Below are 14,427 nucleotides of genomic sequence, written 5' to 3'. Positions count from 1 at the left end.
GCATTAAACTTTTACACAAAACGAAAACAAATAGACATAGAAACGAATGTTTTCAAAATACATTTGTGTGTTGTTGTTTTTTTATGTGTGTTTTTTTAAAGAGCCGTATAATGGTTTTATTTGACGTACTGGTGTTCATTAAATGGTAAAATGTCAAAATATTTATCAAGTGAATGGTAAATATGATATCATCATTAAATTAAACAATTAACCTGAAACTAAAAATGATGGGGGTTATTGATTTTCTTTATGTACATATAGTCAAAACTGTAAAAACCTGCTCATCTTAAGGTGTAAGGCTTAGAGCTTCGATATTTGAGATATAATATCATATACAGGTTTACTTCCAAAGTTGAACAAACATTGCCCCTAGTGTCAAAATTGGCCCCGCCCCAGGGATTTTGGTTATATGTATAAAGTAAAAACTTTAACCCTTTCGCTGCCAGAGGGTTATTGTTTTATTGTTCACCTATTTGCCAGAGGGTTTTCTAAGAAATTACTATATTATTAATTAATATAATTATTATCATTTGTTATTAGTATTATGATAATTATATATTTTTCCAAATCTGTTAGTATAATAATAATTATTGTCGGTGGTATAATTTTCTTTATATTTATTATTATTTTTATTATTATTATTATTAATTTATTATTATTACTATAATTATTACAGGAACGGCTAAAGCCGTCCATATGGCAAATACGCCGAAAATTCGCCTATGGCAGTGAAAGGGTTAAAAAGTATTTTCAGCTTAATTGACAAAAGCTACTGGCCAGATATTCGGCATGAAACATAGTGTTAAGTACCTTAACCAAGATTGTTCAAATCATAGCACATTGGTCAAAATTGGCCCGCCCGGGATCATTGATTTTCATTACGTACATATAGTAAAAACAGAAACTGAAAAAAAACAGTTTTCTGAATAAGAAAAAGAAAGAGCTTTGATAATCGACATGAAATATTCTATGGTAGACCTGTTTCAAGATTGTTTAAACTAAAGCATTGACGTAAAAAATGCACCCTGCCAAAGGGGACACAGTGACCTAGTTTATTGTGTTTTGATGAACAGGTACAACTACCAAATTTGGACCATGTGGCTTTGACCTTTTTTATATACAGCTATCACATTTGGACCATGTACACAATTTCAGGTGTAGAACTGAAATTTGATATCAAATGACCTAGATATTGCCCTAGTGACCTACTTTCTTTTTATTGGTGTACAGATGTGAGATAAGGACTAAGTATATTGCATAGTTAAAAATACAGTAAGCGCGAAATTTGGTCTAGTGACCAACATTATTCAAATCCTTGTAATAAACACTAGCTTTCACTGCTTTCACACAAATAACAGTCTGTCCTCAGGTAAGCGCTTTTTAGGGCAATGGTCCCCGTGTTTTGGGGTTGTTTTTCTTTGTTTGTGTGTTTTTGTTTTTTGTTGTTGTTTTTATTTATGCTTAATTGAAAAGATAGTATGTAATAAAGTAATTGTAACTGTATTTCAAAGTTAAATATAATAATTTATTACAGTTAAACATTTTAATCAAGTAAGAATACTTTTTATTTTGGACCAATGATTTTACTATTTCCTTTGTATCTTAACATTGAACGCACCTGGAGATTGCCTTTCATTTGAATGCTGAAAAATGACCAAAACTCACTAGACACAAATGTATTTTAGCAAAGTTTGTGGTTTTGGAAAAGAAGATGTTTAAGCAATTTTTCCAAAATGATTCATGCTAACGCCAATGCTGCTAAGTAGTAACAAATTGACACAATGGTTTAGGATGAGATGTAATAAACAAAAATTGATAACGCGCAACGAACACCACAGCCCCGTTCACATACCACCATTGGCACAATTGTGCTTCGATGAACCATTAAAAAAAGAGGAAACAGTGGAAACAAGAGGGATATGATGACTCTGAATTGTTCATCAATGGAGACTACATTGACAAGGTTTAATTACCTTGACATTACTATATGTCGTGCCAAATATCTTAGCTGTAGCCTTTATATTTTCAGAGATGAATTTTAAAGATTCTTTTCTTTATACATAGCCTTAGAACGACTGACATGTGCAAGCATTCTTTTAAAGAGACTCGATACAACTGAAAGTGAAGCATATCATTCACGAAATGGCACTTGACAAAGGTCGTTCAGCTTCATTTACAATTACGCGCTGTGTGACGCATACACGTGCGCTAGAGCACTTTATTACAGACTAGAAAGAAACACCATACACAGGAAGCCATTGTAAAATAAGCGCCACCTAGAAAAGATAGAAATTAGTGCATGACAATTTTGTTTCTGTTCAGTACCTTTATAATCTGACTTTTCGGCAAGATTGATCACCTGACTCGCACCTCCACAGAAATTTTTCACCCGTAGCACTAAAATTTTGATTTTGTCAAATTCGCACGGACACCCGTTTTGTTAAATGGACATAGCTGTCAAACATCATCATATTTCTGTTCAAAGTTGAAAACCTTATGAATTTTCACTTTCTCCTTTTTATTGTTATGAAATATCAATGTTATACGGTCTCTAAAATTCCACAATTGCTTGTAAACTTATAAAATGTTGTTCCAACATGACAGGTAATAAAAGAAAACAAATAAACAAAAAAGCACTAGTCCATTTAGTCTGAACAGTGTAAATTTGTTCATGAGCTGAAAGTCGTTGTGGTGAGATGTGGGTATGTTTAATGAGGGTCGTCTGCCCGTTAAGGCACATAAAGCCATGCCCTTATAGAGTTAATTTTGAAGCACAAAGTTGTGATAATATACCTCCATGCAATTTTCATGTAGTATTAGCAAACCATATGAATTTTGAATGAAGAGTAGGTCACTGTTCGGCTGTCAATGAGAACCTAAATGTACAGTAACCTGAGAAAATAATGAAAGGAGATAGCCCGTATAAGGTCTGTTGGTGCAAAGCAAAGGGCCTGTATTACAAGCCGTCGGTCTGTGCTAGGGGCTCACGTACCCTAGCACACAATCCTTGCCGTTTCTGCCTACATGGTAGGACCTCACCTCCGATTTAGTCAGAACATCGCCAGCTGAAGAGCAGGTATTGACAATTGAAAGGAAAATGTAAGATTAATGTCATTCATAATAAAAATATGAACATATTTAGGTAGAGTTTTGCCTTCCGTACTCCCGGTTGATGTTAACCTGATGCTAATCATGGCGTAGACCAGAAACGCCAAAAAAACGAAATAGCTTGCAACTGAAGCCCGCTCTAATACAAGCAACTTCCAAGGTTATGCAAAGTGTTTGATAAAACGGCTTATAAACTGACGAAGATCCAATATTCTGTGGAAAGCTTATTTTTTCCCCGTAGACTGGTGCATATCCCAAAGAAATTGGTACAGAAATAAAATATTTACGGCTATTTTCTTTTCCGAATCGAGCAATATTTGTCTTGGAAATGATGCCGAAAATGAGGTCATAGTCACGTGGTATTGCTACACTGTTTATTACGGAATGTCATCTAAAACTGATTACATGAACAATTTATTAAAAGTATAAAAGTGGAAATTTACACTATGATATCTAACACTATCATACAATGTATATACTGTTTTATTCAACATTTTCAATAAATTTAGTATTGAATCTACACGAATAAATTATTTTATTAATCGCAAAATATTAATCAAATTAAGAATGGTTTACAGTTGATTTTTTCATAGACACGCCTACAAGTGTTGTTTAAAAAGTAATAGGACTACGGGAATAAGTCAGGACATCGGCAGATGGTCCCCAGTCGTAGACGAAGTAGAAGTCCCGAGAACGGGCAGAGTAATTTAAAGTTTTCTATCCGCCATGTCGCTAATCTTCCTATGCCCTGTGCATTCCCTGCAACGTGCACGCAGCAAAGGGGAAGAGCGAAGGACTGTCATGAAATCACACGTTTTGCACATTTATTTTGATTGGGCAATAAAACACAATACTGTCCTAGGATGATAACTTGAGCCTTTGTTTACATAACAAAGACCAATAACAATGCGAAAAATAGGTTAGGCAGATCAATGCCACAAGCTATAAAAATAAAAATAAAACTACATGTAATCATATGTCTTGTTAGCGCAGTAGGTAGAGCAACCGGGTCAGTAATGTGTTTTACCCGTACAGGCAGAAGTTCGACTACTGGTACGACACATTTGTTTTTACCTCAGAAAGTCCATTTTTCAGAAAACAAGTTTAACCGTTTTTTTTCCATATACATACATGAATATGAGATCGAATATTTTATTACACTGCGATCAAAAAATACAAAAAGAAAATAGAATAGAAATATAAAAACTAAATATATACTATAAAATATATATTATAAGAAGAAAACAAAAAGGAAAACGAAAAATAAATAAATAGTAATGATAAAAAAACAGAGCAAGAAGAAAAAACTGTGGTTATATAATGGCAATACGTAGGGTTCGAACTTATGAGTAGAAAACACTAAAAGTTACAATAATTCCGATCTACCGGCAGAGCCATAACGGTAATACACCAACGAGTCTGTAAGAATTGTGCTATATAGTATATGTAAGTGTTTACTTTTACGATATCGGATTATAATCCAGATAACCCCGTTTTTGGACTTTTCCATGTACCGTTAAGACCAAATTATCATCCTAGGACAATACGTATTAAATATAATGGTACCATAAGGCGCCTCCAATTCGAATTATACGTTTTATGTAATACAAATTTACTTGGACATTTAGGCCCCAAATAAGGGACATTTTTTTTGGGTGGCAACACTTTTTTAAGTACATGAAAGGGCAGCTGCCCTAATATATACATACAGATATTGAGCTTTTCTTATATACTCAAAAATAAAGATGTATTTCTTTCTTTGTGTTTGTGTAGAGTACGGTGGCCGAGTGGTTAAGGCGTTGGACTTAAGTTCCAATGGACGAATGTCCGCGTGGGTTCGAACCCCACCCGTACTATACATTTTTTCATTATTATTATTATTCAATCATGAATTGTCATTTTAAACTGATTACATGAACAATTTATTTTAACTGTAAAATTGGAACTCTACACTTTGATATTTAACACTTTCAACTGTGACAAATAAAGTTTGGTTTATGTTGTTAATACTGAATAAGTGTAGGTTTAATACTTTTAACAAGTTGAATAAAATAAAATTAAATGCTAGTCTCTAGCGAGCATAATATTGTTTTATTCAACATTTTCAATTTAATGTTATTCAATTTAAGTACAGTTTACAGTTATGTCATATATATTTAGTGAAAAAATCCATACAATATGGTAACAAATATCAATTCTGTGAAATTTTAAATAACAAGGTGCGCATCTTAACAAAAATAATAAATGACGTTCATCATTATGAAAAATAAATACAAAATATAAAAAGTGACATTCTTTCAGAAAGTACTCACCCCTGTGTTTTGGGTGAAATTATAACAGTAACGGATAACGTGAGCGCTGTTGGCTACCGTTACATACCGGTCGCTTACTGAACGGTGTGTTGGCGGAAAACGTGAGCAACCAATCGCAAACGCCTTTCACACATAGTGCGCGAGACAAACCAAAATGGCGGACAGGTAAAACTTTGCAAAAAATAAATAGGAATTTCTTTCAATATTTGCCTGTGTAGCTTTTAATTGATTATTTACATGAAATCATATGATTGAAAAACTAACTGTCGATGATTTTCATCGTGTTTGAATCAGAAATATTTGTAAATTTGTTGAATATCGGTAGATTTTGTTCAAATTATTTTCATCCAAAATGGCCGTCAATTTTTTGTTCGCAATCATCATAATAAATCTTGATATTTTTTTCTATTTCTGAAGATATAATTGTTGAAATTGATTGTAGTAAACAATTTTTCTCGTAATTTATTATCCTAGAATGATATAACCTTTTCACATAAAACTTGGAAACAGATCGTTTTGACGTTTGAAGATGGTTGTACTGAAACCGCATCTATTGAAGGAGATGCTTATATCTCGATCATGGAAAAGAATGGTATGTTGTTTTTCATAGATTTCTAAATTTTTGTTATAGAAACATAGCTAGCTCCAAACCAAATAGTGGTTAAAGCAAGTTTTCAAAACTTCCGAAAAAATCACGCCTAAAAGCAAGTCTTTAAGTATCAATATTCTTTTTAAGACTAAGATTGTAGTGAAGGCTTGATAACAATTTAGTTTAATGCTTAATTTAACATTTCAATCAATTTTTTATCTTTAAAAACATATTTTCGTACTTTTTTTGTCCATTTAACATGGCTTGTGTGGTGATACAAGCTATATATTTCTTTGGTATAGCACTCGATTAATTTTACCTGAAAATAGATGGCACTTGATGTGGCTAAAAATAAAACAGCAGGCACTGTAAATTAGTAAATTATCCATGGAAATTAATCAAAAATTTCTGTCCTATTTTTAATATATACTTTTACTTCTTAACACGAAATGTTTTTGCATTTTCCTCTACACTTACTTCATTTGATTTTTGTCATTTTTGGCATTTTCTTATTGTTATAAAACAAGTTAATGAAGTCTCGTATAAAATATACACTTTTATTTGTGAACATATATTATTACAAAAATTCCTATGATCTGTTTACTGGAAATAAGCGAAAATGTGATAGAAATGAAGACAAAACTCACCAGTGTTTGCAACACATGCATGAACATGTGACAGCATATTTTAATAGTTCTCTTTGTTTCCATTTGATGCCTTGTCTATACTTGAAAGCATAAAACAAATTCCTGCTGTTCTGGCCAAAACTATGAAATATATTTTTCTTCTAGAGTATGAATTGTTGTTTTAATTAATTTAGAAATGACAAACAGGCTTGGTTTTTTTTTACAATTATTAAAATTCAGTTGAAATCTCCATTTTTCAGATCAGTCTGACAGTTCTGCAGAATTTACAGCAAAGTTACAAAGAGCTTTCAGGTAGGTTTTTCAGAATTATTCTAGATATGTCAGGATTATGATTATTGTAATGTGCTATTATTATGGACATCTTTACATGATTAGAAGGTTGGAGGTTCTACCAAGATGCCCGCCCGTGCCTGTCTTCATCCACCAATCTAAGCTGAATTGTCGCCAGATAACTAAAATGCTGTCAGTGTGACTTAAAACCCAGGAAAAAAAAGTATCAGAAGTTTTGAATGCCTATGATTAAAGTATTTGAGACCTATGAATGCCACTTCAAACAATCCTGTCAAAGACATTAACATAGCTACAGAATTTTTCTAATTTCATGACAGAAATTGTGTCATGTTCCAAATTGAAATTCCCATACTTGAAAATTCCCAATGGAAAAATAAACAAAAATATTGAAAATAATGATTTCCATCATTGTGAACAAGAGATGCTTAAGTGTGATTTACCTGCAGTTATTTAAATGCTATTGTCATGGCCAGATTGAGTGTTTTTATTAGATTTTTGCAACTTGTCATTCATGAATTTATTTCCAATTTTCATCAAAATACCTCTATAATCCCAGTTCCATGGGCATTAATCATGTTCCTAAAATGGAAAGAAAAACCCAGACCTATACAAATATCTATATAATTTTCAGGACAGGTAATTGTTTCTGTGGCTGCAGCACCTGATACTGACACTTTGCAAGAGGGTAAGTTACATTATTCTTGTAGGCAAGTCTTGGGAAATAAATTATGAAAGATACAGTTTCACCAGTCAAGAGTGGCACTTTAACACAATAATATGCCCTGATTTGAATTTTTTTTTGGATAGATTTTAACTATATAACCATAAAGGAACACTTTCGATTGTAAATTAAATATAAATATATAAATATATTAAATATGTTGAAAGTGAAGAAGAAAATGCATTGAAAAATGAATAGTTTTGTCAACGTAGAACAATTGTTAGACCTTCTCTAAGCAGTCTTCACTTACGTGCCAGTCATGCCAATTATGCCTGGCATAATTCCTTCCGGTTTGGCACTTTTATCAAGCCTATTTTCCAGAGACAATTGTTTCTTTTTCGGTCTTGCAGTTTTTGTTGGGTTTTTTTCGGTCTGGCAAAAAAATATTACCAGTTCGGAAGACTGGCAATTGTTAATCTTTTCGCAAAAACTGTCTATTATAAATCGCTTACACAAAAGAAAAACATTAAACAAATACTAAAACAACTTGTACTTTATTTACATTGTAAAGTATAAAATCCTGATGAATGCTTATGTTAAAATAGAAGTATTATGTCATTATAAATTTCTTTAATTTTTGGGTTATCACTGTTGAATTCTTCAGTGTATATGAACTTTTTTATGAAGATATTTCATGGTCATTCAGTTCATTAAATTTTGTTTAGAATGAAACAAAAGAAAAGTTAGATACCGTATTAAGATATTTTTACTCAATGTATTTTTTTACCATTACAGACTCACAAAGTCTTGATGAGGATGCAGGAGGTGCTGAAATTTTGAACAGTGAGGAAAACCAGAATAAAGGTATTTTAGCTTGTCACTATATATACAAAAATTTTGGCAGTAAGTTACAGAAGAAAGACATAGACATAATAATTGTACATGTATATAAATCATCCATTAAGAGACCCTGGCCAATATTGATTTTCAATCAAGTTGCTTTCCAAACAAACTATTCAATCTACAAGAATACAGTTGTGTAATTAAGGCTTTCATCAGGCAACACATGATCACTGATTGCTCTTCTTAATTCAATAATCACTGCATCACCAGAAGCTGGTGCCTCTAATTGCTCTAATGTTGTTTATATTATGATACTACATATATATGGATACTTTTTACTGTCAAATATTTTCATAAATTGTATTTATGGATATAAAATTTTGATAATCTAGATCTGATTGAAATCAAATGTTAATTAATTAATAAATTCCAGATGTATCGGCTCCTTCAGAGAATCTGCCAAATGAACAAGGGAATATAACAGTTGTGAAGAAGAATGAAAGTAAGTAAATTTAGAAATACATATGATTTCAATATTTAGACATACTTGTAGAATACATGATTTGATCTGAAACAAATGCATCAAGATTGAAAACAAAGTGTAGAAAAACTGAGTCTGTAATGCTTTCATAAGATTGAATCTGAACAATTCATGCTGTATTAATATTTTCCAAAAGAAAATAATGGTAGTCCAATAGAATTATATTTTGGGATTGCTATTTAGTACCGACATGATTATGTATATCATTGTATTTAAAGTAATATCAAAGAGCAAATGATTTATAAGTTAACTGAGTGAATGACCTGTAATGCTAATGATTTTTTTATTTGCAGCTATCACCTGGAAACATGAGGCTGTTTTACTCCTCATTTCTTTGTATGGGGAAAACAAAGATAAGTTTACTTGTTCTAGTTACAAGCAGAAGGATGTCTGGAAAATTATTTCTACAAAAATGTTCGAGAAAGGCCTGAACTATGATGCCAACCAGTGCAACGAAAAGTTCCGATCATTGAAACATAGGTATAAATTTCTTATACACTCTTGTTATCCAACATCATCTATGGCCATATATTAAAGTATCATTTCAATTATAAATTTTCATTTAATTCAATTGTATGCTTAAGACATAGGGGAGTTAATCATGGCAAAAATCAACAGTTTTAAGCTCAACCAGCCACCACCACACATTGACCACCCACCACCACCACCACCCATCCACCACCAACACTAACCAAGCACCAACCAGCCACCACCACACATTGACCACCCATACAATTTTGTAACAATTTCAGACACAAGAAGATCACCGACAACAATGAGAAGAGTGGTAGAGGAAGAAGTACATGGCAGTACTATGATGCAATGGAAGAACTTCTGGCTGGGGATCCAGCAGTGAGACCAATTAAAGTTGTTGCATCTAGTACTGCCACACCTGCTGCAGAGTCCACATCAACAGGTTTGTTTTATTATAACTTTATTTGCCCAATAATTATGAGTCCAAGAAATCTTCATGCATTATTCTAACACCACTGTGGTACATACTTTTAATAGTCATCACTGATTGAATACATAATATATCAAAGTTGGTGCTTATAGTGCTACATATGGCCGCTACCATGTAACTGTGTGTAAATTAATGAATTAAAGTGCTATACATAAGTGTAGTACATAAATGATGTCAATCTGAGTGAAATATCTGTTGCACATAAGAATTGACACATATTCCTGTTGACGCTTTCTTTAATGTCAGGGGCAGTAATCTTCACTGGATGGTTGTTCAAGAAATAAATTCAATGTAGGCTAGATATAGATTTATTGCAATGAAACATTTAAAAAAGTTCTATATGAAGGAATACTTTGGGTATCATTCAAGTGAATACTTTAAATCGATCATTCTTATGCCTAGTGAGAAAATTCCTACAGAATGATAAATTTGTTCATATAGTCACTGGTAGAAAACAATTGGTGAGCTGTGTATCTTTCACATGAAAAGTTTAAACATTGTTGTTGAACTTGGTTTCAGCATATAATAATGTCTGTCAATGTAAAAAACATATGTATTAGGATTATGATTGGCTTTCATTTTTCATGTGTAATTAATGTCCTTTTTCTGTATTTAAGGTTCTTCCGCTACATTGACACAGAAGCCTCCACTGCCGCCAAACATACTTCGAACAAAAACGCAATCACCAGTTAGAAGCCTATCACCTGTAGAATCTGTAGCCTCTGATGAGCAAGTGACACCAGTCATTAAGAGAAGACGTAAAATGCAGAAGGTCCTGAGTGGTTTCAAGACTTTGTGTTGCAAAACGAAAGAAGACTGGATGCGTTAGAGGCTGCAAACTCTGCCCTTATTGAGATATCGAGGGAAAGAAATGCTATTTTGAAACAGCTGGCCGAGGCGCTGACGAAGAAATAGTGACATTGTTCATATTGTTTGGTTAAGAGCGATTTGTATGGTTTATATCTGTAAGAATGTTCATGTAATTTCAAAGCTTTGCAACATGTTTTCTTTTGTTAACTTCAATGATACAAGTCACTTTAAATCAACAGCAGGTCTTGTAAACCATTTATTTATATGCAGTGTTACATGTATCATGTTGTTGTTTTTTTCAATGGAGTTACTTATTATTAAATTACTAAAATACAGCTTTGTTATATATATGTATATCAAAGTTAGCAGGGCTTGCAAACCGCCTCTGTGGTTGAGGTGTAAGAGTCGATGACTTCTAATCTAGTTACCTCTCTGGGTTCGATCCCTGGGAGATGCCTTGGTAGTTTAGCACGGAGGAAGGTGGTCTAGTACTGGTGTAACTCTCCAGGAATGATGGTTAGGAAACTAACTGCCTATATGACTGAAATACTGTTGGGAAAAGACGTAAAATGAAACAAACAAACAACATCTTATTCTTTCTCTACCTCGACTGGTTTTAAAAGTTAGATTTATATAGGGCATATCTTGGGTGAAGCATAACTTTTTCATCTTGTCAAAATTACTTGAAACTTGGTATGTATGCTTGATCGTTTCTCAGTATGAAAGTTTGTTTAATACAGGAGAGAAAATACAAGGCAACACATTCATCATTTGTCCATGTTCTAAAAAATAATATTGTCTGTACAAAGTATTAAGATACTACTAATAAAGAACCGGCAAGTGTGGTACTGCACATGCTTTTATTTTAACTGCTGCATAAAGAATTCAATGTATGTGATGGACAAAAGACTATTTTAGTAAACATTTTTACGGATGGAAAGTGAGGAACTAGTCTTTACTGTGGATATTTTGCTTTAAATATTGGTTGATGGACATAATCGTAATTTGTGATTACTGAACATTTTGAAAGTTATCATGTGAACATTGTTAACACTTGAACACACACACGTTGACATTTGTCCACTACAGTATACATAGTTCATATGTCGAATAGTGGTCAATATATATATATATAATATATTAAACCTTGCAACTTTAAAGAACTAAAGCGAGTATAGAACCTCTAAATGAATACTAATGTTTAAAGAAGCATGTGTCAGTCATCTTTATATTTTCACATTACTACAGAGTGCAGTGCATAAGAACCATAAGTCAAGCTTGTCGGGTTTTCAAATTATTCCTCTTTAATTTTATAGTGCATTTCTTATCCAGGGCATAAGTTAGCCGCCATCAAGTTGAGTCAGAGTAACTTGAAACTCGGTATGCATGCTTATCCTGTTAATACATAATGCAGTGAACAAGAACTATAACTCCAGCATGTAAGTTTTTTTCAGTCCCCTCAGATTTTACAGTGTATTTCTTGTCTGAGGCTTTGTTTCCACTGTTTTTATGTGTTGTCATGAAGGCAAGGGGGTAATGTGCATTATATTACTGGGTAATGAGAATCGTACCCACATATGAGGTGATCTGAAAACACTATAATAAGATTATAGTTTTAAAGGGTTGAAGGAAAATCATCTTGAAAAATTTAAAATCCAAATTTTAATGTCATTAAAGATTGTATATAACAATTGAGCAGTTTAAGAATGATAATCAATTTCATAATTTGTTTTGTCAATTCTGGAGGTATTACATAGTAATGAAGCACTGTAAATATAACATATATTTCATTAAACTTCTACCCAAGCTTCTTAAAAATATGCATGCGATAACTTAACTGTTTTTATAAATATATATATATATATATAACATGTTATAAATAACTACAATTAACTCTTAAACATAAACTGCTTTAATTAAATATTTGAATATTCAGTTGCCTTTATCTGTCAAGTTTGTATGTAACACTTATTATCTTTGAAATGATCCTTGAAGTACTTGAAGTACTTCTACAAATGTCTACAACATGTTGGCAATCCTTCTCCGTTTTGTTTCCCCATGGCTACTTGCTTGTCTTGTTTGACTGTCTTGATCTGATGCACTATTATCTACTGCATCATCTAATGTAATCTCCTCCTCTACCATTTCACAATCTAAAATCACGTTATGTACTACACAACAAGCTGTGATAACTTCAGGAATTTCTTCCTGCAGATGCATGTCTAAAGACTTTAACCTCCTGAACTTGCATTTTAATAACCCAATTGCTCTTTCCACATCTACTCTTGTAGAGGAATGCACTTTATTAAATTTCTTTTGAACTGGGTCCAAATGTCCATTATCTCGATAAGGCACCAGCATACTGGCTGTAAGGGGATATGCAGAATCAACAAGAACATGATAATTTTCTCCAAGCCTTTCTATTACCTCAGAAATTGGGCTATTCCTATATACTCTGGCATCATGTACTGAACCAGGCCATCCTGTGTAAGTGTCTAATAGCTATAAATTACTGTCACACACAACCTGGAGTTGAATACTGGAGAACCCTTTACCGTTAATGAATGATGCTCTATGCTCAGAAGTAGGAGCTGGGACTGCAATGTGGTTTCCATCAATTGCACCGACTACTCCCGGCATTCCACATCTCTTGTGGAATTCCTCAGCTATTGCGTCCATTTCTGTGCGATTCTCTGGGAATTTGATGTAATCAGTCTTTAATGATGAGATAGCTTTGCATGTTGATATTACAGTCAGATGAAGTGTTCCTGGAAGAAAGAAAAAAATATAAACCTCACTAGATATACTGTAGGTTTGATATACCTTGTTTGGTATAACACATTTATTAGATTCTGATTATATAATATATTAGATTACATACATGAATGTACATAATCTTAAAACAATGAAATAAAAGAAGTTCCTTGCAAGTCAAGTACATTTATCTCTTAGAAAAAAATCAACATTTTATTTATTCCTTTTCTACTGAGTATTTAATACTATATTATCTAACTAGTAATACTCTAAAATAAATGCTAAAATTTGTATTTTTTTTAACAAATCCCTTAATGTTTGAATTTGAAATCCCTCATATATTCATTGTGCATGGGATGATAAAATTGTTTAGTATCCAACGTTATTTGTCATCTAATGGAAACCCTGTATTTCTTCAAAATAATGAGTGATAATTTTCATAGAACAAAAGTCGATACTATCTCAAATTCTATTCATAGTCGACTTCTGTTTTTCATAGTGCTTCATAGAACTGTGTTTGTAAAAATAGTCATTTGCACAAAGTTGCACATGCGCTTTCATGTGCCGCTTTTGAATATTAATTAAGTAAAAATGACGTCAAAAGGTTACTCTGCATGAATTTTGTATTTCAGTATTCATCCATAGCCATTCTACAGAAATAAGAATATACTGCTCCTGTCAAAGTTTCTAATTTCTGTAGAACAGCGCGGATGGACACTAGCAATAACATATACGTAGCAAATAAATATGGACATAAATTTGAGAGATAAGGCAACCCATCATACTATACTGTTATTCATACTTCACTTATTGACAAGCCATTGAAGTAATTTGAAGAAAAGAATGTGTTTTAACTTGTAGAAGTCCTTGTTGGTATTGCATCAAATGTTCCATATAAAATAAATGA

At 32.6% G+C, this 14,427-nt stretch overlaps 2 protein-coding genes and 1 non-coding gene across 3 annotated transcripts; 2 read left to right on the top strand and 1 right to left on the bottom strand.

The window, feature by feature from the left end:
* The first annotated feature begins 4,881 nt into the window (after positions 1-4,881).
* On the top strand, positions 4,882-4,964 carry Trnal-uaa (transfer RNA leucine (anticodon UAA)). Its single transcript has one exon. It is a non-coding gene; the product is annotated as a tRNA-Leu (tRNA).
* Positions 4,965-6,813: 1,849 nt separating this feature from the next.
* LOC132736021 (uncharacterized) lies at positions 6,814-11,091 on the top strand. The gene is made up of 7 exons (XM_060723064.1): positions 6,814-6,947; positions 7,579-7,632; positions 8,404-8,472; positions 8,885-8,953; positions 9,286-9,472; positions 9,745-9,908; positions 10,574-11,091. The coding sequence occupies exons 5-7, from the start codon at positions 9,405-9,407 to the stop codon at positions 10,783-10,785; spliced, it is 444 nt and encodes a 147-aa protein (XP_060579047.1). The 5' UTR covers positions 6,814-6,947; positions 7,579-7,632; positions 8,404-8,472; positions 8,885-8,953; positions 9,286-9,404; the 3' UTR covers positions 10,786-11,091.
* A 1,694-nt stretch (positions 11,092-12,785) lies between these two features.
* On the bottom strand, positions 12,786-13,534 carry LOC132736022 (putative nuclease HARBI1; the record flags this gene model as incomplete). Its single annotated transcript, XM_060723065.1, has 2 exons — positions 12,786-13,132; positions 13,280-13,534. Coding segments are annotated over 2 exons (602 nt in total), but the record flags the coding sequence as incomplete, so codon positions are not given.
* Positions 13,535-14,427: the final 893 nt, after the last annotated feature.

Source organism: Ruditapes philippinarum, unplaced genomic scaffold (assembly GCF_026571515.1).
Source record: "Ruditapes philippinarum isolate M1 unplaced genomic scaffold, ASM2657151v2 ctg16913_1_1_1_1, whole genome shotgun sequence".
NCBI lineage: Eukaryota > Metazoa > Mollusca > Bivalvia > Venerida > Veneridae > Ruditapes > Ruditapes philippinarum.
The sequence above is the reverse complement of the archived record's forward strand: the minus strand, read 5'-3'. Positions and strand labels throughout refer to the sequence as shown.